The 25,879-nt window shown below is 56.6% G+C and overlaps 7 protein-coding genes across 7 annotated transcripts; 3 read left to right on the top strand and 4 right to left on the bottom strand.

Moving 5' to 3' along the window:
* Positions 1 to 228: 228 nt before the first annotated feature.
* On the bottom strand, positions 229 to 3,671 carry CONPUDRAFT_155589 (uncharacterized protein; the record flags this gene model as incomplete). Its single annotated transcript, XM_007772456.1, has 2 exons — positions 229 to 3,609; positions 3,666 to 3,671. 2 exons carry the CDS (start codon positions 3,669 to 3,671, stop codon positions 229 to 231), a joined length of 3,387 nt encoding a protein of 1,128 aa, XP_007770646.1.
* Positions 3,672 to 5,242: 1,571 nt separating this feature from the next.
* Positions 5,243 to 7,845, top strand: CONPUDRAFT_126641 (prephenate dehydrogenase). Its single transcript, XM_007772455.1, has 6 exons — positions 5,243 to 5,553; positions 5,725 to 5,780; positions 6,010 to 6,126; positions 6,450 to 6,598; positions 6,654 to 6,805; positions 6,863 to 7,845. The coding sequence occupies exons 1-6, from the start codon at positions 5,429 to 5,431 to the stop codon at positions 7,665 to 7,667; spliced, it is 1,404 nt and encodes a 467-aa protein (XP_007770645.1). The 5' UTR covers positions 5,243 to 5,428; the 3' UTR covers positions 7,668 to 7,845.
* A 1,817-nt stretch (positions 7,846 to 9,662) lies between these two features.
* On the top strand, positions 9,663 to 11,564 carry CONPUDRAFT_166760 (uncharacterized protein; the record flags this gene model as incomplete). Its single annotated transcript, XM_007772454.1, has 3 exons — positions 9,663 to 10,534; positions 10,618 to 10,820; positions 10,920 to 11,564. 3 exons carry the CDS (start codon positions 9,663 to 9,665, stop codon positions 11,198 to 11,200), a joined length of 1,356 nt encoding a protein of 451 aa, XP_007770644.1. The 3' UTR covers positions 11,201 to 11,564.
* Positions 11,565 to 11,815: 251 nt separating this feature from the next.
* CONPUDRAFT_138186 (uncharacterized protein) lies at positions 11,816 to 14,374 on the bottom strand. Its single transcript, XM_007772453.1, has 4 exons — positions 13,958 to 14,374; positions 13,740 to 13,770; positions 13,580 to 13,651; positions 11,816 to 13,489 (listed from the first exon to the last, which is right to left on the bottom strand). The coding sequence occupies exons 1-4, from the start codon at positions 14,319 to 14,321 to the stop codon at positions 12,355 to 12,357; spliced, it is 1,602 nt and encodes a 533-aa protein (XP_007770643.1). The 5' UTR covers positions 14,322 to 14,374; the 3' UTR covers positions 11,816 to 12,354.
* A 4,286-nt stretch (positions 14,375 to 18,660) lies between these two features.
* CONPUDRAFT_166758 (uncharacterized protein) lies at positions 18,661 to 19,248 on the bottom strand (the record flags this gene model as incomplete). Its single annotated transcript, XM_007772452.1, has 2 exons — positions 18,661 to 19,118; positions 19,204 to 19,248. 2 exons carry the CDS (start codon positions 19,246 to 19,248, stop codon positions 18,978 to 18,980), a joined length of 186 nt encoding a protein of 61 aa, XP_007770642.1. The 3' UTR covers positions 18,661 to 18,977.
* A 1,720-nt stretch (positions 19,249 to 20,968) lies between these two features.
* On the bottom strand, positions 20,969 to 22,562 carry CONPUDRAFT_138184 (acetyl-CoA acetyl transferase). The gene is made up of 5 exons (XM_007772451.1): positions 22,469 to 22,562; positions 22,120 to 22,408; positions 21,657 to 22,043; positions 21,275 to 21,601; positions 20,969 to 21,215 (listed from the first exon to the last, which is right to left on the bottom strand). The coding sequence occupies exons 1-5, from the start codon at positions 22,547 to 22,549 to the stop codon at positions 21,091 to 21,093; spliced, it is 1,209 nt and encodes a 402-aa protein (XP_007770641.1). The 5' UTR covers positions 22,550 to 22,562; the 3' UTR covers positions 20,969 to 21,090.
* An 839-nt stretch (positions 22,563 to 23,401) lies between these two features.
* On the top strand, positions 23,402 to 25,395 carry CONPUDRAFT_83294 (FAD/NAD(P)-binding domain-containing protein). The gene is made up of 8 exons (XM_007772450.1): positions 23,402 to 23,604; positions 23,655 to 23,659; positions 23,719 to 23,777; positions 23,837 to 24,164; positions 24,229 to 24,434; positions 24,529 to 24,744; positions 24,818 to 24,934; positions 25,018 to 25,395. The coding sequence occupies exons 1-8, from the start codon at positions 23,430 to 23,432 to the stop codon at positions 25,241 to 25,243; spliced, it is 1,332 nt and encodes a 443-aa protein (XP_007770640.1). The 5' UTR covers positions 23,402 to 23,429; the 3' UTR covers positions 25,244 to 25,395.
* The last annotated feature ends 484 nt before the right edge of the window (positions 25,396 to 25,879 follow it).

The following is a 25,879-nucleotide window of genomic DNA, read 5'->3' as shown; positions in this document are numbered from 1 at the left end:
GGCAACGGCGGGAGCGCGACGAGGTATAATCGAACCGAGGGGTATAAGTGGTCTTGTGAGAGCGTGTAGCGTGATAGCGAACGAGGGATGCATGGCGGATAAGATGTACAATGAAGGCCAAGCCAGGTCAAGTCAAGTGAAGCCGAGTCAGTGCGATGCCTTCGCTCCGCAGGAGGCGAGCAAACCATGGGTTAATAATATACAGGCAAAAAAATCCCTTCTTTTCTTCTAAGCCAGTTCCGAATAATTCGACATGCGCGACGACATCGCCCGCGAGAGGCGCATATCGTCCGACATGAGCCCGCCACCGCCGATATGGAGCGTCCCGCCCGCCTGCGCACTGCGCTCGAGTAGATCATCCCAGATATCCGCCTTCTCCTTCTCGCTCAGCGGCGGCTTGCGCGACGAATCGTCCAGCGGGCGGAACGTGAGCGGCGTCTTTTTGGACGTCTCACGCTCGCCGCGCATCGAGGCGCCCTCAGACTTGGTGCGACTGCGCACGGTGCAGTTGGAGCCACGCTTCGAGTCGCTGCGGCTGTCGGGGCGCTCCAACTTCAAAGTGTCCCGCTTGCCATCCTCCGGGGAGCCGCTGTTATCCCTGCCAAACGTGCGCCCGAACGTGCCCGAGGGGCGCAGTGTGCTCCGCGTAGGCCTCGGCGGCGGATTAAGCCCTCCGGTACCTCTTTCTCCGCTGTTGGTAGATCCGATGGGCGAGGCGACCGTATCGTCCTTGAGCGACTGAGTTGAGTTCACCGCATTCGCGCAGTCAAACTTCGGGATCAACGGGGACGTCGGCGAACCGGTGGGCGTCGAATCCTTGTTCTCCCTCTTGCGCGGGATGGTAATGGGCATGGGCGACAGATCGCGCTGATTACCACGCTTGAAGGGCGCGATGACCTCCGACGGGCTTGAAATCGTGCGGCGTGGCGAGCGATCGCGCGAACGATTGGAAGCGGCGCCGTCGAGCGCCTTGCGCTCCTCCTCGTCCCGCGTCGCGATGCGGAGCAGCTCGTGCGGGGGCATGATGTGGCGGGCCGTCTCGTGGCCAGACGCAGACATCGAGCTACCAGGAACGGGCGGTGGAAGCTCTTCGCCATACGATGAGACCGATGACCTCGCCGAGTGCGTGCGGTTGAAGAACTTGCTCGACGCGACGTCTGATGAATTAGGCGAGGACGACGTCGTGAAGCTCGGTCGGGCCGGGGTCCCACCTATGGTCTTTGGTGCCGTCGAGGGCCGCTTCGTCCTCCCATACGCAGGGATAGCCGAAGGCGGAGGCGAGGTCGTCAGCGGGGACGTCACAATCCCGATCCCAGGCCGCGACAACCCATTCTGCGCCGTCGACGGCCTGTCGAACGACCGCGTAGTCGGCGCACTGTTTGCCCCGTTGGAGTGCACACTGTCGAGGTACTCCTTCGGGATCGACGGGACGGGCGGCGGCGTCTTCTCCGCCTGAAAGCGATCGCGCAGCGCACCCGTGCTGATGCGCTTCATAAGCTTCCACAGTTTCCCGTTCGTCTCCTCCTTCCCGTTCGTGCGCGAGGGCGTCCCAAGCCCCGTCGTTGGATCCGTCTCTGCTCTCCCGTGCTTCACCCCAACACCACCATTAACTTTATGAGTCTCGGGATATCCGTCGATCGAATGGCTGGTGGAGCGCCCGCGCGGAAGGTTTTCCTGCAGACTGGGCCTCTGGCTCTTTGACCGCGAATGCGAGCTGGGCGTCGACGGACGGGGCGGCGACTCATCCTTGACCACACCACCACCACCCGTAACCTTCTTCCACCGATTCGACACCTTCCTCGTGAGACTCCTCGCACCCTCCCCCTCCTCCCTCCTTTCCTTCTCCTTCTCCGCCGCCGTCTTGCCCACACCCACACCCGCAGAAATAGTAACAGTCGACTGAATAATCCGCTCAACACCACTCCACCTATCCTCCGGGCCTCCCGCACGTATCGTCTTGCCCGAGTTGTTGCCATAGACCGTATAATACGGCGCAGGCGACCGCTCGCCCGAGTGCACTGACACGTGCGGGCTCGTCGGCGGCGTCGGCTTCTTCATAGACGGGCTCGCAGGGGCGCTCGCGCGGCTACGCGGGAACGGGGACAGCCGCTGCTGCTTGTACGCCTGCGCGACCTCGCCCGCGGGCGTCAGATTGAGCGCCGCGGGCGGTGGTGCGCGATCCGCCTTCTCCCGGTGCTGCGGTGTTTGCGGTGTTTGCGACATCGAGCTCGAATGGCCGAGCGAGCTGAACTTCTCCGAGGACGACTGCGCGGTAACCGACGTGGAAGGCGGCGACACCGTCTTCATCGAGAATGATCGCTTCGTCCGCCCCGACCCCCATCCACCGCCGCCGCCAGCGACAACGCCATCGTCCGCATCCCGAACCTTCTCCATACTCGTAACGCCCCTCAACACCCTCGCACTCGCATCCTTCAGCTCCCGCTCCTTCACGACCTCCTTGCTCTCTGTAGTCTTCACAGCCCTCGCACTCCCGCTCGGCCTCCTCTTCAGCACATTGCGCTGCCTGGCCTCGACAGACGACCCCTGCGGCTGCTGCGGCTTCCACATTACGTCCAGGGACTCGAGGCTAGGCGAGTGGCGCTCCGACATGTACGGCGCGGCGGGAGGGCGGATATCCGCATCAGCGGCATTTACCCGCCGCCCCTGCGGCTGCGGCGTCGCCGCAACGTCAATGCTCGGCGCACTCATCTTACGTGCGCCCCTGTTGTGCATGTATGGCGGCGGCGCAGGCGGCACCATCGGCGTCCGCGAGCCGTTGTCGGTATCCGACTGCATAGAATGGAGCGATGCGACGGACGACGACGGAATCGCAGGCTTGCTGAGGAGCGTCTTGAGCGCGAGCCCACGCGGGCTGCTGGGCTCCTGCTCTTCTGCATGGTCGCGAGGTGGTGACGTCTGGTATGACGTATCCCTCTCGGCGGGCGACACGGGGAAGTTCATCCGGGCGTGGAACTGGCTCGCGAACTGAGACCGCGAAGGCGACGCAGGCGAACTTGGTGCGGTCCTCGGCCGGGTCATCAGCGACGGTGCCTGCGGCGCCGTGTTGGGGCGCCTAGGGGCGGCGGTGCCGGTGGTGGTGGGGCCAGATATGGACGACTTGATATCCGACGGCGGTTTCTGGACAGTGGGCGATACGCTCGCGCGCATGGATTTTGACTTTGACGAGCGGGAGAACGCAGAGGCGATCTTGCTTATCGCTGATGTGCTGGAGCGAGGAGAGGAGCGGTGCTGTGTATCGCTCGAGCGATCGTCGGAGCCGAGCGACGACTGAGAAGACATGAACGCTTTGCGTGGGGTTGTGAGGGTTTTAGGGGACACGGTGGAGTCGAGGGCAGTCAGCACGCGCGTAGGCGCTGAAACCGACGGTGGCTCATCAGGGTGATGAGAGTGCGAGCGCGAGCCCGACGAATAGATAGAATGAGCGGAGGAATGTGGTTGTCTAGGCTGGGATGCCGATGGGAGATTTGGCCGTCCTTGGCGGGAAGACTGCGGAAGGCGCGTTGAAGGCGCTGAGAATGTGCTTCGAGCATCCCAAGACTGCTCCGGCTCCGAGGGGTGACGACTGCTGCTTGAAGCCTGATAAGAAAGCTACGAGTACGTTAAGATGATTCTGTTCCTGACACAAGAGATAAACGGGTTCGCACAGGCATTGGGTGATCAATGACCGGAGTAAGATGGGAGCAGCAAAATTAGAGGTGGTCTGGAACGGATCATCGCCATCAATGGAGCGTTCGCCAACAGCACGGCTCAGAGCGACTCACCGACACAAAGGGGGCTTCAAGCCAGCAGGCAAGACAAAAGGCGAGTGGACGAAGCTGTGGCGGCTCCGGGGACGGGGAAAGGCCAAGGACGTGAGGAACGTAGAAGAGGAAGAGGGGAAGCCTGGGTGGGGCGCAAATAAAAACAGAATACGTCGTAAATGAGCGCGCGCGGGGACTGAAAATAAAGAGCTAACAAGTATCGGTCCCTGAGTGGCCTGATATGGTAGGAGTGGGAGCGCAACGGATCGAAATATCCGGTCCTCGGGCTCGGTCCAGGCGGCGAAATGACCACGAGAATTAAAATGCGTGAAAGGTTCTCGGGAAGGGAGCGCGCGTCGTTGGTGGAAACCGGCTGAGGGAGAGGGCTCTTGACGACGGTGTTCAGGGAGCGTGATTGGAAAGGAGTGGAATACGCGGGACGCGCGAATGAAGAAGGAGCGTGGTTAATAAATGGGTGTATGCGTCGATATATGCAGGCAATGGCCTCTCAAATGCCAAAAAATGAACTAAAGTGAGATATGCTGAGGACCGCGTGGACAGGGGAGAGGAAAGAAAAAGAGGTTTCAGTGGGACTGAGACATTCGGGAGGATAGGTCGAAAACATACGAACCTCAGCATATAGTCGGGTAAAGTCTAGATTGAATTTGAAAAATAGATTTCAGCCGTCGACGGCGCACTCGGCGGGCCCAGGCAGAGGGAGTGGGAGCCGCGATGAATGATGAAAAGGCAGCGGAATATGTCAGCGAAGTGTCAGCCACGGATTGGGCGCAACTGTCAGAGTGAAACCAAGTATGAGCTCGTCGAATGGAGGAAGGAGGAGTCAGCAATATGAGACGAAAAAGGATGTGGATGAAAAATGAGGCCACGAAAGGCGCGTGCACGTTGATGTGTGCCTGGAAACTTACGGAGATACTACGGATTATGGAACGTATAATTGCACGACGAGAGGACACGGGCGGTGGACAGCTGCGGTAACGTTGCGGCTGCACAGGAGAGGCGCCTGGTTTCGGATGATGGGATGTGCTGATAGCGAGGCCGATTGCAAGAAAGTGAGACTGATGAGCTCTGCACTTCTTTCAACAAAAGCTGTCTGCTCGCTGGCCGCTGTGCTCGACGTCTGCCTCCGGGTGAGGATGAACGAGGAAGAGAAAAAGAGGAAAAGACTGAAACACAAATGTACGTAACGGAGCATGTTGTGCTATTTCTCCCTCGGTTGAGCGTTACGGGACATTGGCACACGTGGCTCCATGCCAACCCACCAAGCGCCATCCCAGCCACGACGATGAGATACCCCGTATGACTCCTATTCGACTCACTAACAATATGCGACTTCATTAGCTTTATCGTTGTACAGGTTGGGGCATAATCCATTCTCATTGGCACTAGCCTAGGCTATACTAGCCCTAGTAGGCGCTATCACCGTTAGCGTTCAGACTAGGCAAACCCAGCTAAGCACCAGGCAGAAACCTATCCCATCTCCCCTGGTCTGCTCTCAAACTCCTCAAGCCTTAACTAGCCCCCGCCGGCCTCCACCGTCTCTCTACCTACTCACCCCACCTCCCTCTCCCTCCCCGACTTCCCCATCTTGCTTCCTCTTCCCCCGCCTTCTTACTAACTGATATCCGCTATACTAACCCGGTCCGATCATGATGTCCCCTACCACTGTCACCCCTGCCGATGCTTTCGAGGACCAGCCGACCATTGGTCTCATTGGCATGGGTGCTATGGGCGAAATGTACGCCAAGTACCTCTCTCAGGGTGGTTGGAAAAAGTGCGCCTCCTTGCTTCTTCTCTTGATGTACCTCGCTCACTGACCATGTGCACCATTCTCGACTCTCACTTTTGTGCATGACGACATACCTTGCTCTTTATACCGACCAACCACATCCCTACGTCTGCACGGCCACTCTCACCTGCCCACGCGATGTGCCCGTGCCCATAGGATCAACGTATGCGATCTCCCTTCCAAGTACGAGTCCCTGCGAGAGAAGTACGCGAGTGCGTGACCCTTTCTCAAATCTCCATCCCGTCTCTATGCATGCCTGCTGACGGTCACCTGTCCTTGCCCATCTCCTCGCGTCTTCGCTCACCCTTCGAAATTCACGGAACTGCACTCGATCACTTCACGCTCATCCCCGCCTACTTCCATCCACCCCTACATTCATCTTTGCATCTGCCCCTGCCCTGCACGAACGACCAACCCTTCTATCTATCAAACGTCAAACAGACACCCCGGGCATCACCGTTCTTCAAGACGGCCATGCCGTCGCCCGAGTATCTGAATTTATCATGTTCTCCGTCGAGGCGGAGCACATCGACAAGGTCGTCGCCCAGTATGGCCCTTGTGAGTCATCGTCGTTGCCGTTCTGCCTCTTCCCCTACGTCACTCTTTGCACGCCTGCACACTTTGCATCTTCGCACCCGCTTTCCCCAGGATTCCTTCTTCCGACCCTTCCACACCCCTTCCCTTCCTTCCCAGTTCGCTCGTTCGTCCGAGCTCCTATCAATTAGCCCCTATCCGGACCATACAACCTTAACTCTCTTTTCGGTCTTCTTTCAATTCCCTTTTCCTTTGATTTCTTTCCTTCTCAGCGTTCTTTATATAAAACAGCACTTCTGGAGATACACGGCACCATGCTCACACAAACCCCTTTCCTTTCCCTGCAGCCTGCAAGGTCGGTGCCATTGTCGCGGGCCAAACGTCCGTAAAAGCGCCTGAGAAGGACGCATTCGAGAAGTACCTCCCGCTCGACACGCACATCGTCTCCCTGCACTCGCTGCACGGGCCCACTGTATCCCCTGTTGGCCAGCCCCTGGTGCGTGCCTTATGAGCTCTAACTCCTCCCAGGGCTGACGACGATCGTTCGCTAGGTCATCATCAAGCACCGCGCGCCCGACTGGGCAGTCAGCCTCGTCGAGAACATCCTCAAGTGTTTCCGCTCGCGGTTTGTTTACCTCACGTACGAGGACCACGATCTCGTCACTGCCAACGTGCAGGCCGTCACCCATGCCGCATTTCTCACGTGCGTTCCTTCGCCCCTCCCTCTCACATACCCACACTAACATTCTTGGGCTCGCAGAATGGGCACCGCCTGGGCCGCGATGCGTGACTACCCCTGGCAGCACGGCCAATACGTCGGCGGGATCGAGACCGTCAAAGTAAACATCATGCACCGCATCTACGCCAACAAGTGGCACGTCTACGCCGGGCTCGCGATCCTCAACCCGTCCGCCAAGGTGCAGATCGACCAGTACGCGAGCAGCGCGACGGAGCTGTTCAAGCTCATGCTCGCGGGCGACGAGCCCGGCCTGCGCGCGCGGGTCTTCGAGGCGCGCGAGCGCGTGTTCGGGCAGGCGTACAAGGAGGGCCGGGTGCCGATTTTCCTCACCGAGGACGTACTCGACCAGTTCACGATCGGCGGGAAGCCGAGCAAGAAGGCCGTCGCGAACGGCGACGCAGCCAACGACACCAGCGCCGGGAACAGGAACGCCAGCCCCAACAGCGTCGGCTCCAACTCGCACCTCTCCCTCCTCGCGATGGTCGACTGCTGGGCGAAACTCGGCATCCACCCGTTCGTGCACCTCGACCTCGCCGCGACACCCATCTTCCGGATGTGGATCGGCGTCGCGGAGTACCTCTTCCGCTCCGAGGCGCGGCTCGACGCCGCGGTGCGCGCCGCGCTGTACGACACCTCGCACCGCTCGGACGACCTCGAGTTCGTCGTCGGCGCGCGCGGCTGGAGCCAGTGCGTCTCGTTTGGCAACTTTGAGCTGTATAGAAGGCGGTTCGCGGAGACGGCGGCGTTTTTTGAGCCGCAGTTTGACGAGGCGAATACGATTGGGGGCGCGATGATCAAGGCGATTTCGGAGAGCAGTAAGAGTTAGGGATGGGGCGCTCTCTTTGGCTCTCTTTTTTGCTTTACTTTTTTTGGTTGTTCTTTGGGGATGCTTTGGCGCGTTGGCTCCGCGAGGGGGGAGTGCTGTTGTTACACGCTGTTGTTGTGGATATCTATGTGCCGCGCGTATCTAGATGATGTTGTATCTAGTAATCGGATGGATATCTATGGACTGCTTGGATCTTCATATCAGAAAATACAAACGGTCTATTACATTTTGGAAGCGAGCAGCACGGACTCATTCGTTCGTTCGCCCGCCGGAGCGTAAGAAGCACTCTGCCACTAATCACCGCCGTCTCATCGAACGTTAAAAGTGCTATGGGCGAGTGCAGATGATAATGGCCGAGCTTTCGGGAAGGTTTCATGACTATTCTGTCAGCTTGAGGCTTGTGCATGCATACACGCCGTAGGTGGCTGCGTAATAAAACCAAAAATCTAGGGCAACTCCGAGTCTGGTGACAATTATTGGCCTTATGCACGCATGCACCCTGGGCGACTGCGCGATCAAGGTCCTCAGTTTTTGGCAATTTTTAATGACACAGCGCCAGCCCTACCGCGCACCCACCCACTGGCGAGCGTGCGACACACCCATGCTGACTCAGTAGTGCAAGCTCATTCATTATTAGCTTCATGCATATGTATCCACAAACGCTCAGGCCGTCTACACGCCTCATGTAGATCAAAGACCGACCGCACGGGGACCCACCCACCGGCCCATCATACCCTGCCCTTCGTCCGAAATAAACGACGAGCACAGACATGAATTTAGCCATACAGAGACGACTGCGACCGCTGCCTTCCCGCCGCGGGCATGCGGCGACGAGCCCATTTTAAGTCGCTGGTGATCGGATCGCTCTCAGGTCCATTCGCAGGAATTAAGTTAGATGACACCGTTGCTGGCGGAGCGAAATGTGCCGTTGTGCAAGTAAGCATGCAGCCGATGTGGGCCTATGACTGCTGATTCTTCAGGCTCGATGCAGCGAACGTTCCTGCCGCTCGCTCATTTCAGCGGCGGAACAAAAATGTACTGGGCATAGCCCCGGGTCCGTTGGTATGGCTGAGCGAAATGATTGGGCCAGGGTGCGTGCAGCTAAAAATGCAGGTTGATCAGTGAGCGCGGGTGATCAGCGAGACGCAAATTTCCGAGTCGGAAATGTGACTTGCAAATACTGAGAGATGTAAGTCATCCAAAATTCGCAATCCAAGGACTAATTCTCTGGGCGGTTCAGCGCCAGAGTTAAAGTGAGTCGTCGCCAAGTCGTTACGCAATGATCCTGCAATGCAGAGAAATCTAAAGGCGGATCTATGAGAAGTAGCAATTCCGCATAAGCAATGGTGTTCAATTTTACCTGAAGAAGGTTCGGACCTTACCAAGACACTATCACATGCTACCGAGTCACGATGGCCATAAGGGTGACTCTGAGCTGTGGCCGTGTCGACTGCGATGCTTGATGGCGTCTTGTGATAGTCCGATATAGTTCTGAGACACGACGACGGCATGCCTTTGACTTGAACCTAACAAGAGCTTACGGTAGGCTCGCTTCTCGCAACGTGTAGCAGCGGGCTTTTCATGGTAGGCTCCAGCGATGGGGTGGTGAACAGTAAAGGGTGGCTTGCGATAACTTGGGATTTATGCTGATTAACCCACACCGTTGAAACGGCGTCTTTCAAACGCTAAGTATGCTATCTGATACAGATATCGGAACTAGAGAGCGACTACGCTGGTCTTGTTTTTTCAGCTATGTCGAAGATGCGGGGGCACTGGAAAGAGGCGTGGGAATGACACGTTACAGCCACGCATCACGCGTCGATGAACACGTCACAGTCACGACCTCACCAGTCACGTCAGCCCACGTCACCCGACTACTGCCGCCGAAGTCCCGCGACACGGGCAACGTGTGACGTTCTCCGTGGAAGGGACAAGGTTGCGCTCTCTGCTTGCGACGACGACGACGACGTTCTCCACGGCCAACTCTTTTTCAACATGGGCTCTGCTATTAGTTCTATCACCGCCTCTCAGGTCGTCTTTGTCACCCTTATATGCGGCGCGCTCACGTACAGGCACTACCTCAAAAACCCTGCTTTCCAGCAGACCGTTCACCAAGCCATCAGCTCGGGTGAGCCGAGTCTCTCTAGCAATGCTGGTGCCGGAACCGGTGGAAGGAAGAAGAAGGCGAAGAAGGGCACAGACGCTGGAGCGGGTGTAGAGGCCGTTGAAGGAACAAAGCCAACCATCGTCGCGTTTCCTCGCGTCGTACCAGGCGAACTCTCCCCACCAAGCGATGCAGATCAGACAGAGGGAGACACTGCGAGTGCCAGCGAGCCCGCGGCGAAGACGAAGAAGGCAAAGAAGAAGAAGAGCAAGGGTCCTGCTGCCTCTGTCACGGACGTCGCTACTCCTGGCGCTGCTGGCACCAAGTCCAGCGCCAGCGGCGAGCCCGAGAAGTCCGCGGCCCCTGCTGCGGCTGCTCGGCCTCCCAAGGGAAGCAAGTCGACTGCTACTCCTGCTGTGGCTGGTACCTCGCAGAAAACCCAGCCCAAAGAGCAGCAACCACCGCCCCAGGCGTACGACACCGACAGCTCCTGGACCCGCGTCGAGCCGAGCCGCAAGTCCAAACGCACCAAAGGCAAGACTGAAGGCGATGACGACACCAAGCAGCAGCTCGGCGTCGCGACAGACTTCACGACGAGCGACACCGGCGCGTCTGGTGCGTCCGGGGCAGGCGACTCGCCCGTTACGGAGCGCACGGACGACGAGTTCCCGGTAGTCGGGACGAGCTCCGGGGTGTCCTCGGAGAACCGACGGACGTTCGCCGAGAAGATGCTCCCAAAGCCGAGGAAGACCGGCGTCGATGAGTATGTGACGTTCGCTTCTGGCCTGTGACGATCGTTACTGACAGAGTAATTCCCTTCGCCTTGTTTGAATTTGTTGTTTGTAGCATGCTTGAGCAGTCGGATTACCCGACCATTGCGCGCGTTATGAAGATTAAACCCGGTCCTGGCGAGCAGCCACCGGCTGGGTTCTCGTGGCAAGACTACGAGGACGTGGAGCCTATCTCTAACACAGGCACAGCGCAAACCGATGGAGACGCGGGAGATGACGAGGGCGAGTGGGGCGTCGTGAAGAGCAAGTCTCGTACAAGTAAGTCCCTCAACGTTTCCATTCCCTCGGACTACACACCATCACGTGCCCGTATCAACTCATCTGCTTAACCCACTTTCCTTCAATTTTCCCAAACAGAACCCTCACGCGAAGCCAGCACCTCCTCGGCCCCAGCCGCTCAAAAAGCCCCGGAGACGATGACTAAGAAGCAGCGACAGAACGCGAACCGCCGCGCAGCTGAGAAGACCGCCAAGGCCGATGCAGAGGCCGAACGCATTGCGCGCCAGGCGCAGCACAAGCGCGACGTCGAGCGCGAGCGCATCATCGAGCAGGCGCACAAGAGCGGCAGCGGCTCGCGGAGCGTGAGTGGCGGGATGAGCGCGAGCGTGGACAGTCGCGGGAAGATGGTCTTTGACTGAAGTGGGCGTGATGAATAGATTTCTGTGGTTTGCTATTTCCAGCTGTTCATTACCGAGGACGAGGAGGCTGGGCCCCGGGGATATTCTGTCTTGCCGCTCCGAGGTCGGCGGACTGGGGGATCTTCGTCGACGACGAGCCTAGACGTGGATGAGGTGCTTGCGTTCTCGTTGGGGGCAGGCTTATTACATAAATATTGGTCGTGTTGTTCTGTTTTCTTCTCTTTGTTTTCCGGACCCTTTGCTCGAGTCTGTCGACGTCGTTGACGGAGCGTTTTAATCCAAACTAGTCTTTGTTGGACATACATACCTTTTCGTGCGCATATATTACTCTACCACCTAGCTATAGCCGCAACCCCGTAACCACACGTTATAAAGTTAGAAGTCGTTGTTCTCGAAGCTCGATTAAACAAACACCCGTGACTGTATTACATCGCAGATGACAAGTGAGATGAAGCGGTATAGAGTAAGATAAAATACTAGATAAAATACATAAGCTACCGAATAGTTGTATACGATGCGGTGCAGAGATAAGTACGTGCTAGTACCAGTGCAGTGTTGTGATGGGACGGTGCCAGAACCAGTGGTACGTTGCGGGGTAGATAGGGGGAAGCGGGGAAACGTGCTGATGCGGTCATAGATACAGTAAGCCAAGAGAACAGAAGATGCTGCGAGTGGACTAGAAGCGGACATGGCGATGAGATAGATGCGGATGTATGCCACAGGATACGACAAACTGTCCAAAGCAAAACAGGAAAAGGGTGAAGTGATGGGTGTGTGTAGGCTGATGTGGCATGATGATCATGAACGTGACGACGGTGCTGCTTACTAGATACAGTGTGCTGTGCCCCCAGTGGGCACATTAGGACTTTCCACGAGTACCCCGGTGAGTAGTATGCTATGCGATAAGGTAGTATGGATGGATATGCGATACTTTGAATATTGTTGAACGTTGAATTCTCCCCAGGCCCTCTCGACCGATCGCAATCGCGATCACGATCGCGGTCTCTCCAAAACATCATATGCCTGTCCACGGTCCCTCTCCCCCCGCTCAGCTCTCTCGGCTCTCTCAGCCCTCTCCCGCTGCTCTCGCTCGCCCACAGAGCCCGCGCGATCTCTCTCCTCCCGCGTGCGCTTCGACCCTACCTGCGGGTCGCTCACGCGCCTCCCACCGACGGGGGTCTCTCCGCCCCCGCCCCGCGGTATGGGCCCCTCGTCAAGCTTCGCGTCGGGCACAGTGTGCGGTGGCGCGGGGAGCTCGAAGACGGGCCGATTTGCCATTGTCGGTGAAGTCCGCGTGGGCGAAAACACCTGTCCTCCGCCGCTCGTCGTCGCCGTTGTCGCCGCTGTCGTAGCGATGGCGAGCGCCGAGCGCATGCGTGGGCTTGTACCTGTCGCGATGGTGGCTGCACTGGGCCTTGCGGGGTCGTATCGTGTGTGAGGGAGTAATTGGTGGTGGTGGTGGGAAGGCGCAGACGCTCGCCCAGTGCTCTGAGCGTCTGCGCGCGCCAGTTTTTTGGCTGCTGGTCGACCGGGTATCGGAGCGGGTTCGCCGAGCTCATCCGTGGGCTCGGGCTCGCGCGTGGGCGTGCCAGCGCCGGGTGCATCGCGGGTGACGTTCGAGTAGCCGCCGAGGCCGACGCTGACGGCGGTGGAGGCGGTGGTGGCGCGTGCGCGTGTCCATGGAACGGAGACGTTATCGCAGTGAGCGCGAGTGGAGAAACGCGTGCGGCTGTCGGCGACTTGATTTCGGTCGAGCCTGACACGGACGGTCGCCTGACGTGTCGAGCGCTGCTCGTGTATGGTGGATACTGGGCGTGTGCCTGGGGCGTCGGCGCCATTTGCACCGCCGAGCTGGTGGTGGTAGCTATGCTGGAAGAAGGATGAGGCCTAGGAGAGCCGCCCATTCCACCACTGTGCACACTGGGATAGCGCGCGTGCTGCACCTGGGCGTGTCCAATTCCAGGTCTATTGAAATCACCGCTGCCGCCATGGTATGCAGAGGTGGATGGTGACCCGGGGTAAAGCATAGAGCCTGTCGAGGTGCCCGGCGCACCGTGTGCTGCGTATAGTGCTTCCTGCTGCTGCTGTTGTTGTTGTGCGAGTGACGCCGGGTCTGGTGGGTACCCTCCCAGCGCCGTCGGCCCTGAGCCTGACGGAATCGGCACGGCGGTACCGGGGAGGTAGCGGATGAGGCCTTCAAGGTGATCGACGCGTGCTCGCAGAGCATCGTGTTCAACCCTGTGACGCGACCGCATCTCGTCGTATTCCGTCCTTGTTACATACTTATCCCTGCATGGAGCAAAAGCGCGATAACGGCAACATTACTTCTCTATCCTCATAGAATGGGAGAAGAAGAAAGGGAATTGGTGAATCACGTACACTGGTTCGAGCGTGCGCCATTGGCATTTGGACTGCTCTCCGCGCCTCGTGCATGGGCCACAGGGTTGCGCCCTGCGTAAGAATACAGGCAAATCGTCAGCAAGACTGCTCATCAATGACGGCAGCGAGCCAAGTCAAAAAAGACAACTGCACAACGCACCTGTCGCACTTGATCTTCCTTCGCTTGCACTCTTCACGTTCCGCGTGACAGATGGCAATCAAGAATGCAGTGGGGCAAAACATGCATAGAGAGGCGTGCATCAACCATCAGAGGACAGGTTTGAGTCCGGTTCCGGAGCCCGATAACGACCAAGTAAATAAGTAAGGAAACAAGGCGTTAGAGACAAACAATATGCAAATTGGTTGCTATACACGTACCGTTGCAGCTCAGGGCCTGCCGTCTTCGTCGCTTCTTGGCGGGCTGTTCGCTCTCAGCATCAGGCTCAGAGTCAGGCGCCTCATTGCGGGTATAATAGGGCAGTGAAGGACCCGAAGTAACGTCGGTAGATGGGACGTGCATAGGATAGGCAGATGTGGGGGATGTGTAGTATGTGGTCACAGTAGGTTGTGGAAGCTGAGTCGCTAGACCAGAGGGCGGGAGATCGGGGTGCAGCTGCCGTATAGATGGAAGCTGCTGCTGGGCATGATGAGACGAAGTCGGGCGCCCGGTGTCGGTGGATGATGAGGGTGGATGGTGCTGTCTGGTATGCCCAGGAATGGGTAATTTCCTATCGGCATCCATCGCATTGGATGGGCGAGGGAGTCAGCTCGCAAGCTAGTGAGCAAGACGGTTTAAAATAAGGGGGCAGACTGGGAAGTTGGCAACACGAACCAAAAGGTAACGAGGACGTTTAAGAGGGGTTACAAGTTGGTTTTGTGCCTAAGAGAGATGAAAGGCAGTGCGAGCTATATAAGGGACACGGCCTGTAAGAGCGGGATTACTGAATGTTTCATAGGATCCATGCTGTAATAGTACCGTAATGGTGTTGAACATACGAGCACACAACCCGTGATGTCGCGGTCGGTATGGACCTAAATAATTGTTAATGGGCGTCATAAGAGACGAGATGGATGACAGTTGCCGAAATGGACTGCTCGGATGGAGGACATGCTTGGACTGGTTTTGTTTTGAAAGCGTCTAATGAAATGGGAAAAGAGGAGACGGACCTGTGGGATGTTCAGCGTTTGTGTACTAAGTCCGGCTGTCTATCGGACGAAGTGTAGATCTGCAGAATTCGCCAGAATCCAGCAGGCACAGATGACGAGAATTGGTACGAGAAAGGAAACCGGCTTAAGCTTTTTGGATGTTGTTCCAGCACCGGTCACTGCCGGAACTCCGTCTAAGTCCGGAGTAACAACGGGAAGTCGAACACCTCTTCTGAACCTCGACATGTGACCCCCGTCACCACGCATCCACGCTCGCCCACCCTCATCTACCCACTCAACACGGTTGTATATCCATGGACTTGCTCATCTCATACAGCTTCATTCCCTCAGCTCACCCGGTCTTTCGTCATAACGCCATATTTGACGTTCATCTCTCTAAATGCCGAGTACCGCGGATCGGTTACTCCGCCTCTTTCCGGATCATGGCAGTACTGTTCCCGTTACACAGTGCGTGTTGCTGACAACCAAGAGTCACGCTATCGAATGAACGCCATCTTCGGTATGAACCTCCACACGTTGCTGCTTCCTTGTCTTAGACCCGTGCAAACATGCTAAATTGTCAGTCTAACCGCCGTCCACTTGACACATGACGCAGCATGGGGGCACTAGCGCAAGTCTTCATCACCCGATTCACCAAGTTCAGCAGGGATAATCCCATGCTCCAGCAGGACTGATAACACATGCCCTTGTCAGCCACATACGTCCAACTTCTGCACGTAAACGGGACATACGCCTCCACCTCATGAAGCCTATCGCTACGGCTCTCATGCTCCTCTGGCTGTCTCTCTGTCCGGGTACCCTCACGCACCGTCTCATCCTGTTCGTCCCTGACTCGTGAGACGAACAAAGAACAGCTGACCGTTTTCAGTAGATTATCCATCGATCTATCGAAACACAATCGTTGTCGCCGGATAAAACATTTTTGTCTCACCGCTGTGCTCAAGTGTCTCGTATCATCTCCCAGACGCAAACCCGGTGTTCTTTACGGTAAAACAAATCTCGAATGTGTTTTATAAAATGACGCCAAGCCACATGAACGGTGTTGGAGTCACTCCGTCCATTTCAGACACCTCTTCATTTCTTCATTTCTCAGCGGCCGAATAACCATCACCGAATATCCTTGGAACTCGTCGAACCGACTCTCTGGTTCGTAGAATTCCGCCATTTTTGCCGCAAACGCCTATCAAGCGATTCGTGCACCAGAAGCCTCGTTAGGCGTCAGGCGGATGTAAGCCGCGTCGAGGATGCATCGATGAATATTCGCGCTTCGCACCGTAATCTCCGTCTGCTGTCGCTGCGGAGCATACGGCCTTCTTCTTGTGAACATGTTGATGAGTTCACACCGTCTGCACGCCAGACAATAAACCCTGTGCGTCATTGGTGGAGAGGTCGTGGGTCCGCTGTAGTCGTAATGTCCGTTCCTCGTTTCGTGACTGTTCTAGCTATCATCCTGCCTTACTTGTTCCGCAGGCCGACTGTCTTAATACCGCGTTCTGCCGGTCACCATCCACTCGCCAATGAAGAGCAGTGCTTTTTAGTAAATTTCTAACCGTGCATCCGGGCGGACGGATAGCGAATCCCCTTGCGCGTATATGATATTATCTCGTATGTTTTCAATCTACTCTCGATTTTGCACCCCGGACAGGCCATCTTAGGGCCAGTGCCAGCCAGCAGCCAGCAGCCTTAAGGTTTGAGACGATCGCGCTAATCAGCGATCGTTTACTGTCAGCAAGCTCCCACACTGACATAGCCTGAGGACCATCATCATGCAACGCTGCAGCCACACCCACCCACACCGGCAACACACTCCGCGTTTTCGCAATCCGCGCCGGTGACTTGCGATCGGACGGAACGATGACGCGTCTATTCGCCGGAGGTATGTACCTGTGTTTGCTTTTCTTGAGAGTCCGTACTTAAGGCACACCCCGAGCCTTGTCCGAGCCTTGCCCATAAACTCGCGCTGTTCCTGCTCGAAGCGCTCGGCCACATCTCGCTCATCCATGAGCACATCCATACAATACGTCGCCCCTGGAGATAGCGGCGCCACCACACTCACATATTAATCGCACCGCCCCGTAGTAGCCTACGTCCATGCCCATGTCCGACGACAGCGGGATGTTTTCAGATTGCTGAGATGCACGCAGATGCGGTAAGCGCCGTTATCTGCCAAGATCAGCATATGTTTCCGGCCCTGGGGCCATACGGCCAGGTACACGGAGGCAGCGCCACCATCATGATCACTCCTACCGTCCACCACCACCACCATCGCCACCAAATTACCGGTTTCGGGCGTCTCTGTGCGAGCTGCTGGTTTTGTGCTGCGAGGGCGGCTCCTAAGGTTCTGCGGCTGGCGTGTGCAGCGCTGGCTCTGGTCACGATGACACCTGCGAGAAACCTGTGACTCCAAGAGCAACTTGTTCTGCTTGGCCTGAAACTACTACAAATTGAAGCCCGGATCGGTGTGCCGAACATACATACCTATTACTTTTTCCTGTTTCCGGAAGATGCACAGCTGTACTCGAAATGGAGTGGAGTTTATTTGATGTGTACATCTCCGAGCAGGCCGAAACGAAGAAGGCCCCCGTTCGGACTTTGCAGCGATTTAACGTTCCCAAGGCGTTTGAGAGTCGTGCGGCGGCGTTGTGCACGTGGATGGGCAGCTTCCTTGCTCGTGCTTTACATTGAGTTTGGCAGATCATATCATATCATATTGTCGTCTCAGTCCTTCCTTCATCCGCGCTCCAGTGCAAAACATGCAGAACGTTAATATGTCGTTGCCAATATACTTCGCCTCGAAGCATCCTCGTTTATTTCACGATCTTCGGCCGTACGCTAAATTGAACGCCCACGGACCGGGCCAAAGGGGCATGCTTCCTGTGATCGCAGTAATTTGGTGATACCCGCAAGTCCGAGACTCGGACGTCGAGGCTTCTGTGTGGGTGCAGCGTTTGCAGCCCTCAACGTTCTTGGCTTGGTGCAGATTTTCCATTAATGTTGAGATTTCAACATAGACAGCGCTCTCAATGACCAGCTGGAGTACACGAGGCACAAGGACGTACTTTGCTGTCGACTCCAGTAAGCCCGAAATGCACGGCAGAAATACTCGGCCGGTGCGGCTTGAAGGTTTAGTAAATAAAGTCATACAGAACGGCCAAGTCGCTGGTGTAGGTTTGACGTGCATACGTCTGCGGTACGCGGAGAGCCAAGCGCTCGGTGTTGCGTGTCTATTTTGGGTACTTTCAAGGAACAAATACATATGTTTAGGGACAGGCTTCAAACTCAAAAAATAAAAATAAGAATAAAAAGAGCACGCATCGATGACTCCAGTTAATTGAGAAAACGCCTTCGAGTGCAACAGACACTTCCAGGACGCTGTGGCTGTATGGCCTTGGCAGATCAGCAGAAGTGCAAGACATTGAAAGCAGGTGTATCGAACGTGGGTTCGGAGATTTAAGGATTTTAGCTTCACCAGCGCTCGATTCTGCGCGCAAGCGCCTGCAGAAGTTAATATCCGACTCGACGACTTCAAGCAATGAACGACCGCCTCCCTGCCGATATTCATAACACCTGGCATGGACGCAAAACTCCGCTATGAGTCTTCGTTTCCGTCGTCGGATTATTGCTGCGTCATCGGCCCTCGATGTCCTCCGATGCTGATCCACGGCTCAGCTACCGTCAACCATGCCTACTTAGCGTGGCCTCATCTGTCGTCTGCGTCCTCCGCACACATCCTGATCGCCTCAAACATCTCATTCTGTTCAGGGTGGTGGAACGCTATCCCAGGATACACACGCACCGTATATTGCGCTTCATATGCTTCAACAGCGTCCGCGTCGAGCGAAGCAGCACCTCCGCGTCATGGCATGCAGGCACGTCCTCAAAAGCCGTATAAAGCTAACCAGAGAAGAGAGGGAAAAATACCCTGACAAGATGCACGAGCTTGTGTATGGGGTACCAAAACTGCGAATGCGAGCTGAGAGTAGGATGCGCAGGCGAAGTCGAGGAGGCAGTCGCTGTGCTTGTTCGTCTGCGGGACGCGCCCTTCGCGCCTGCCTTCGTGGCGTGTGCCGATCCCCGCACATAGCGAAATGAGGATTATCGCCCGGACTATCGTACTGTAGCTCGCGCCTGGGATGCACTTTCGGCTTAGCGGGGTATGATGTGAGAGCACGACGTATTACCCATTGTGCAGCCTATGAATCACTCACCTTTTCGCCCTTGTAGGGTGCGCTCATACCGTAGGTGCCTTGGGGGTGGGGCCCGGATTGTCAAGCCGGGAGCCTGGAATGCGAACGGGTGCGACTACGGAGCGATCGACACCCAGTGCTTCGATCATCATTGCACGTCGCTGTTTACGGGGAGGGTGCATACGCTATTGAGCAAATCAGTATACAATCTGTCTGAACCAGGACTGAGATCAGCAAGTCCATGCGAGGCTCAGCTGACCTGATACTCACCTCGAGCGAGGCAGGACCGCCCGCCGTCATCGTCACGTTGGGCATACTTTGTGCCACAACATCTCCACCACATGCCGCATCACTTTGACAATAGTGCGCATCCGCTTTAGCATCCACGTTGGGCGGGGCCGCCGAATCTCAGGAAGGGATAGTACGATCCACACAGGGAACTGGATGAAGAGCGTGATCGCCGTGCGCGAGGAAGTAGACAACGCGCCAGGGGTGGTACCATACATGATACAGCGAGCATCAGCACCTATCACGGGGATGAACAGGTACAAATTCTTGTGTGAACCATTCTGTCAGGTAGCTGGGTTGCCAGCGTTGGACTAACGGCTTACAGCAGCTAGTTGGCGGGGCGCCTCTTTCCTATCGTGATACGATATCTGCGTTGGTTTGGGTTAGAGACGGCAGCCAACTGTGACGTACATGGTGCTTGGTCGGGCCGACTGAGCCTTTGCCGCCTGCGGCTACTTCCTCACGGAGATGAGGAATTTAAAGAGGGACAAGATAGGATGACAGCGCGCTTAATGCTCGGCGGGCACGTACAAAGTACCTCCGCCAGATGGCGAGATCTCGGAGACACCGGGGTCTTATGACCGCTGCTTCTAAGCTCTAACCATGTATCGTCTGACAGACGTCAGCCAGCACACTGGTGCGACGACGTTGAGCGGGGAAACGCACCTTTGATGACTTCAAGCTCGGTGCCAACCTGGCATGTCCTCACCACGCGCTCTTATCTGAGCTCCGTGTGCATAGAGCAGCTTTCTGTGACTCTGGCAAGGCGTAACGAGGACCAAAGCTGAAGGCTTGATCGAACTCGTCCGGAGGCTGAGGGTAAGTAACTTGGCCGAGAGTGTTGTGTACTGCAGGATTACCACGGACCTCCGGGTTCAGCAGGCTGTAACGAGTCGGTATCGGGACTATCATCGCCCGGTATTGAGATTCGAATAAACCATGAGAAATTCGATCTGGATGGGACGAGTTTCGTAACTTGCAGAAGAACGAGAGCAAGACGCATATATTGAACAAGAACTACAGCACAAAACGAACAAAAACATGTACCATAGACTGATTAGCCGCTCCGCCAGTAAGAATCCAAAAAAGATCGAAGACAAACGGCATGCCCAGTCTCTGCTAGCACTAGCATACGCAAACACTTCTCTCTTCTCGACCCCATCGTCCATACGGTGAGCGCCCGCTGTCCTCCTCCGCTTACGCGCAAAGACGCGGGCCCCAGAGATCGAGGTGACTGTAAAGAAGAAGAAAACTTCACGCCGCGCGTCGCGCGCCTCTTTATACCCCTTCTCCGCACCGCGCCGGGCGCCGGTACATGGTCCGTGCGTGGGAACTCCCCGCCTGCGCGATCTTATATAGCGCGCGGTTTCGCGGGGGCGTTTTTTTCTTATCGAAAGTTCACCTGGCAGGTTGATATTTGGGCTTCGTCCAGGTCGTCTCTATCAGTGACAATTCCACTGGAGAATCTTGAACCTATACGAGCTCAGGGAGAGCGACACCTTCCCCCCAAGATCGCGCTGATAGGTTTCTGTGTCGGTGGCGGCCCGTAGGGCAGGGATATCTTTTTTACGCTTTGTGCTTTTCGTCTGTTGTAGCTTTAAATATTGTATGTCGGTTGAATGCACGGTTTTGATGCGCCTCTGTCATGCGTGAGCTTCTGTCGTGAACAACGATCTATCATAGTTTGAGAACGGTGAGGTCGACCAAAGATGTTTACTCGATCAACCGAGACTCGAACAGTACAGAACGAAACCAATGGCATATTATGATGACTCGAAACACATAAATTACTATACATCGTGCGTGATACACATATCGACAACGACAAGCGCTCTAGCTAGCCACAGACCCGCGCAGTCGCGGTTTTGTTTAGTGCTCGCTAACGAACGCAGCGGCCATGCCCATGCCTGAGCCGATACACATGCTCGTCACGAACAGGCGCTCGTTCCGTTGCCGTGCGATGTTGAGACCCGTCGCGACTTGACGTGCGCCAGCTACAATCCGAATCCATCAGACACGTCACATCCACTAACGAGCAAAGAAGAAAACGTACTGCAGCCAAGAGGATGCCCAATGGCAATCGCACCCCCGTTCAAGTTAACCTTCTCGAACGGAATACCGATCTTGTCGACGCTGAAGATAGCCTGCGACGCGAACGCCTCGTTGATCTCGTAGAAGTCGACCTCGTCCTTGGACACGTGGATCTTCTCGAGCAGCTTGGGGATCGCGTAGGCGGGGCCGACGCCCATGATGCGCGGGGGCACGCCGACGGCGGTCGCGGCAACGAATTTGCCGACGATGGGCAGGCCGAGGCGTTTGGCGGTCGAGCGGCGGGCGAGGATGACGACGGCGGCGCCGTCCGAGACCTGCGAGGCGTTGCCTTCGGAGTGTTTGTCAGCGAACGGGCTGAAGGTATAGGGAGGGGAGAGACGCACCAGCGTGAGTCGACCCGTCCTTTGCAAACGCCGGCTTCAGCTTCCCCAAGCTCTCAGCCGTAACCCCCTCCCGGACACCATCATCCCTATCGACAGTCACCTCGACCTCCTTCTCTGTCTTCGGGTCAACGACCTTCACCTTGAGGGGCACAATCTCGTCGCGGAAGCGTCCCGCTTTCTGCGCGTCGGCCGCCTTCTGGAAGGACTTGGCGGAGAACTCGTCCTGGCGCTGGCGCGAGATGCCGTAGTCCTTGGCGACGTTCTCGGAGGTGATGCCCATGGGGATGAGGCAGTCCTCGGACTCCTTGTTGGCGAGGACGGCGTCGGAGTAGCCGTCGGGGAGGGAGGTGGCGCCCCAGCCGAAGGTCATGGACTCGACGCCTGCGCCTAAACACCGCCAATAGAAATAGAACTTCGTCAGCTGTCCACTCTGCACACGAGGTCTGGTGGGAAGAGGACGCACCAATGCCAATGTCAATCTGCCCTGCAATGATCTGGTTCGCGATGCCGTTGACAGCGGCAAGACCGGACGAGCACTGGCGGTTGACGGTGCTGATGGAGGTGGTGTTGGGGATGCCGGCTGCGAGAGCGGCCATGCGGGCAGTGTTGGCGCCGCCGCCGGGGGGGAGGACGTTGCCGACGGTGATGTCCTCGATGAGAGCGGGGTTGATCTTGGCCTTGGCGATGGCGGCCTTGAAAACGCCGGAGAGGAGCTCCTCGGGGCGGGTGTCTTTGAAGCCGCCTTTCTTGCTCTGTCAGGTCGCAATGTCGTCAGTTCTCTGAACGTTAAGTAGGAGTACATGAGAGCAGACCTTGGTCATGGCCGAGCGGACGGCGGTGACGATGACGACGTCGTTGTCGTTCTTGGAGAGGATCTGGGACTTTGCGGACATGGTGTTTAGTGAGGAGGAGAGGGTAGCTACAAGCTTGTGGGGAAGAGTGATGGTCTTGTGTTTATATTTCGGCGCTGACAATCACGCGCTTTCCGGCGCGGTCCACTCTCCTCCGGCCCATTTATTGCTTACGTCATCATTGGCTACCGGATCCTTTCCGCGCTTTGGTGTGCTTGACATGTTCGTCGTGCAAGTATGTTTTTTTTGCAATAACGACTTTCTGCTCTGGTGACCTTTTATCACCTCACAAACCGTTACACCATTCTCGCCCTTAACCCGGCAATCCCCCCAAGCTTTCAACGTGAACGATCTTGTGTTTACTTACACCCGGTAGCATGAACGTGATTGCCCCGGACCCCAACCAATCCCTTCGGCGAGGAAGCGTCAGCCCGAGCCTGTCCGAGAAACGCTGAACAAGCTTGAAACTACATCAGCATCCACCTCGGAACTCTCCAGCAAGTCTCTAGTCGTGTCGCGGCTACGGACGATGGCCGGTTCGTTTATCCCCGACTTGTACGAGGAACGCATATACGACCGAAGCTCAATCCGTCTCCGTTCCCACCGATGCCTTCATGCAGCGTTCTGGTGCACCAATGACCATCAGTCTTCCCTATAATCCTTAACTTCATCCCGTGTCTTGGCTCAACGCCTCGAATGGTTGAGTGACCTTCACGCTCGCTCTCCCATGGGAACGCGACACACCACCTGATCGCCTTCAAAACCCTTATGCGAGACGCTGGGTACAGCGCGCAGACCCTGGTTCTCACCATCGCTGCGCCGTTCACAGGATCATCAAGGAGCGTATAATACAACTCAAGACGGGCAACATGTCCACATCATCGTGTCGCTTATCTCCACCTTCGCTTCGGTCACTAGCAGGATGTCGTCGAGCACTCAGGTCAGCGGTACGGGCGTCGTAGCGCCGCCGGACAGCACGGGCATCAGCATCATCGTGGTTGGAGGAGGATTTGGAGGTCTCTCATGCGCTATTGAGTGTAAGCGGAAGGGCCATTCGGTGGTGGTCCTGGAGAGAGTGCCTGGGCTGCATATCCAGGGTGAGTGGACATGCTGCTGCTCTGAGACTCCTTTGCTAACGTTCGAGTAGGAGACGTACGTTCTGATTCACCGCTCGTACGCTGCGCATATATTCATGCTCATCGCCATTCCAGGTCATCAGCTTTGGGCCAAACGCCGGCCGAATCATCCAACGCTGGGGTTTGCACGACAAGTCAGTCCATTCCCTTTGCCCGTATCCCCTCCCCTCTCATCCCGGTCCTTCGCCGTCAGGATATGGGAACTGTGCCGACACGTCGACAAACTCGTCCTGCACAACTATCTCGGCGAGATCGTGCGCGAGCAGCCACTGCCGCTGCCCCTGTGGGGCGCGTGGGGGTACGACGGGCACCGCGCGGAGATGCACCAGGTCATCTACGAGTACGCGGTATCGCTCGGAATCGACGTTCGGTTTGGCTACACTGTGCAGGAGTACTACGAGGACGATGCGGGTAGTAAGGCTGGGGTGAGGGTGGAAGCGAAGGGAGAAGTGGTTAGTATGGAGGCGGATCTGGTTGTTGCGGCGGATGGGGTGAAGAGCAAGGCGAGGAAGTACATTCTGGTGCGTTCGTCTTCGCCACTTGGGCTGGGATCGTTGGCTGATGAGACGTGCGTGATACATTCAGGGGTATGATGACAAACCGCGATCATCCGGCTACGCCGTCTACCGTGCGTGGTTCAACGGGCAGGAGCAGGGCGTCGATACGGATCCGTTGACGGACTACCTCACTAAGGGCGAAGACGCATTCTTTGGTTGGATAGGCAGGGACGTGCACTTCCTCGCGTCGTCCGCCAAGGGCGGGAAAGAGATCTCGTGGGTCATCACGCGCAAGTACGTCCCTACCTCTGCTCCTTTATCGCTTCCCCTTCCATCCTTCCCCTGATATCCCGACGAACGTTCCCTTATGTCAACGACGCCCTTGTAGGAACGACTTTGAAGTGACAGACAACTGGTCCTTTCCGGGCAAGATGGAAGACGTACTTGCCGTCGTCGACGGATGGGAGCCGCGCTGCGCAGCGACGCTCGCTAAAGCGCCGTCGTGCATCGACTGGAAGCTTATCATCCACGATCCGCTCCCGACGTGGATCAGCAAGTCTGCAAGGGTGGTACTCATCGGGGACGCAGCGCACCCTTTCCTCCCGTAAGTCCCCCTTCTCATCCTCTTGTACCTTTTTTTTGGACCCAGGTTGCTGATGGTGGGTAACTACGGATAGGACAAGTATGCAAGGCGGCTCTCAGGCGATCGAGGATGGTGTCGTTCTCGCCGTCGCTCTCCAGCTAGCAGGGAAAGACAACCTCCCGCTCGCAGTTCAAGCGTGGGAGAAGATCCGGTGAGTCTCATACCTTCCCTTCGCCGCCCTTTCTTCTCATTACCACGCCATCGCTCACCCTCCGCCTCCTTTTCCTCGTACAGATACCTCCGCGTGCGTGAATCCCAGTTGATCGGCGAAGACGTCCGCAATCGGTGGCATCGCTGCCAACCAGGCGACCGCGGGCCGATGCTCGACGTCCCTCGGCCCGAGTGGCTCTTCGCATTTGACGCTGAGGTGAATGCGTACGAGGTGTTCGAGAGCGTGGCGAGGGATATAAGAGAGAACGGGTACAACAGGCCGGTGTTGCCGCCTGAGCTTGCGCCATGAGCTTTCTCCAAATGTACATTTGATTCTGTGGTGAGGGCGAGTCAAGTAGATGAGGGTCGAAGGCAAGCGAGTGGATGGTATTATCACTGATCTTTGTTTCGACTGTAACCTGCTCCAAATGTTAGTTACTCATTCCGTGGCATTCCTCAGATATAACGCGAAACACTCACTGTCGTGGAGCGAACGTCTGAGGGCTCTGGAACGTCCACTGTGTTTGGCAGGTGCCTACCAAGCTCAGAGACTTCCAAAGTAGCTTCGTTCTGCGTATCATTCTCGCTGTCATACAAGTGGCTCATTGAGCGTGACGACAGTATGGCATGTGTACGGAGTAGAAGGACTGGAGAGCTAATAGTATGGAAGACCGGCAGTGGCTTTAACGATTGGTGGATCATCACCGAGGACGAACAGTACATTGTACGTATACGGGACGTTCGTACGCGAAGCACCGACGGAGAGCTGTTTGTCCTTCGATTCTTCCCCCTTGACCAGAAGAAGGGTTTTGAGAGATTGAAGAGCAGCACCGTACAGACAATCAGCTCAGTCGCCCCTTTACACCACCACCGAATCGAATTCTTTATGGGAGTTCGGACCTCCGGGCCGCCAGAGTTCTCCGCGCGGAAAGCACCGAAACACGTT

Source organism: Coniophora puteana, assembly GCF_000271625.1.
Source record: "Coniophora puteana RWD-64-598 SS2 unplaced genomic scaffold CONPUscaffold_9, whole genome shotgun sequence".
In the NCBI taxonomy this organism is placed as follows: Eukaryota; Fungi; Basidiomycota; class Agaricomycetes; order Boletales; family Coniophoraceae; genus Coniophora; species Coniophora puteana.
Note: the sequence above shows the minus strand (reverse complement) of the source record. Positions and strands in the feature narration are given on the sequence as shown.

Coding starts and splice junctions, on each gene's coding strand:
- CONPUDRAFT_126641 (XM_007772455.1), top strand. CDS start 5,429: ATGATGTCCCCTACCACTGTCACCCCTGCCGATGCTTTCGAGGACCAG. Junction 5,554..5,724: donor TCTCAGGGTGGTTGGAAAAA/GTGCGCCTCCTT, acceptor CCGTGCCCATAG/GATCAACGTATGCGATCTCC. Junction 6,806..6,862: donor ACCCATGCCGCATTTCTCAC/GTGCGTTCCTTC, acceptor TTGGGCTCGCAG/AATGGGCACCGCCTGGGCCG.
- CONPUDRAFT_138184 (XM_007772451.1), bottom strand. CDS start 22,549: ATGTCCGCAAAGTCCCAGATCCTCTCCAAGAACGACAACGACGTCGTC. Junction 21,602..21,656: donor GGACGGGTCGACTCACGCTG/GTGCGTCTCTCC, acceptor AACACTCCGAAG/GCAACGCCTCGCAGGTCTCG. Junction 21,216..21,274: donor TGGGCATCCTCTTGGCTGCA/GTACGTTTTCTT, acceptor TTCGGATTGTAG/CTGGCGCACGTCAAGTCGCG.
- CONPUDRAFT_138186 (XM_007772453.1), bottom strand. CDS start 14,321: ATGGATGCCGATAGGAAATTACCCATTCCTGGGCATACCAGACAGCAC. Junction 13,652..13,739: donor AGGAAGATCAAGTGCGACAG/GTGCGTTGTGCA, acceptor ATTCTTACGCAG/GGCGCAACCCTGTGGCCCAT. Junction 13,490..13,579: donor TGGCGCACGCTCGAACCAGT/GTACGTGATTCA, acceptor TGCTCCATGCAG/GGATAAGTATGTAACAAGGA.
- CONPUDRAFT_83294 (XM_007772450.1), top strand. CDS start 23,430: ATGTCGTCGAGCACTCAGGTCAGCGGTACGGGCGTCGTAGCGCCGCCG. Junction 23,778..23,836: donor CGCTGGGGTTTGCACGACAA/GTCAGTCCATTC, acceptor CTTCGCCGTCAG/GATATGGGAACTGTGCCGAC. Junction 24,935..25,017: donor CAAGCGTGGGAGAAGATCCG/GTGAGTCTCATA, acceptor TTCCTCGTACAG/ATACCTCCGCGTGCGTGAAT.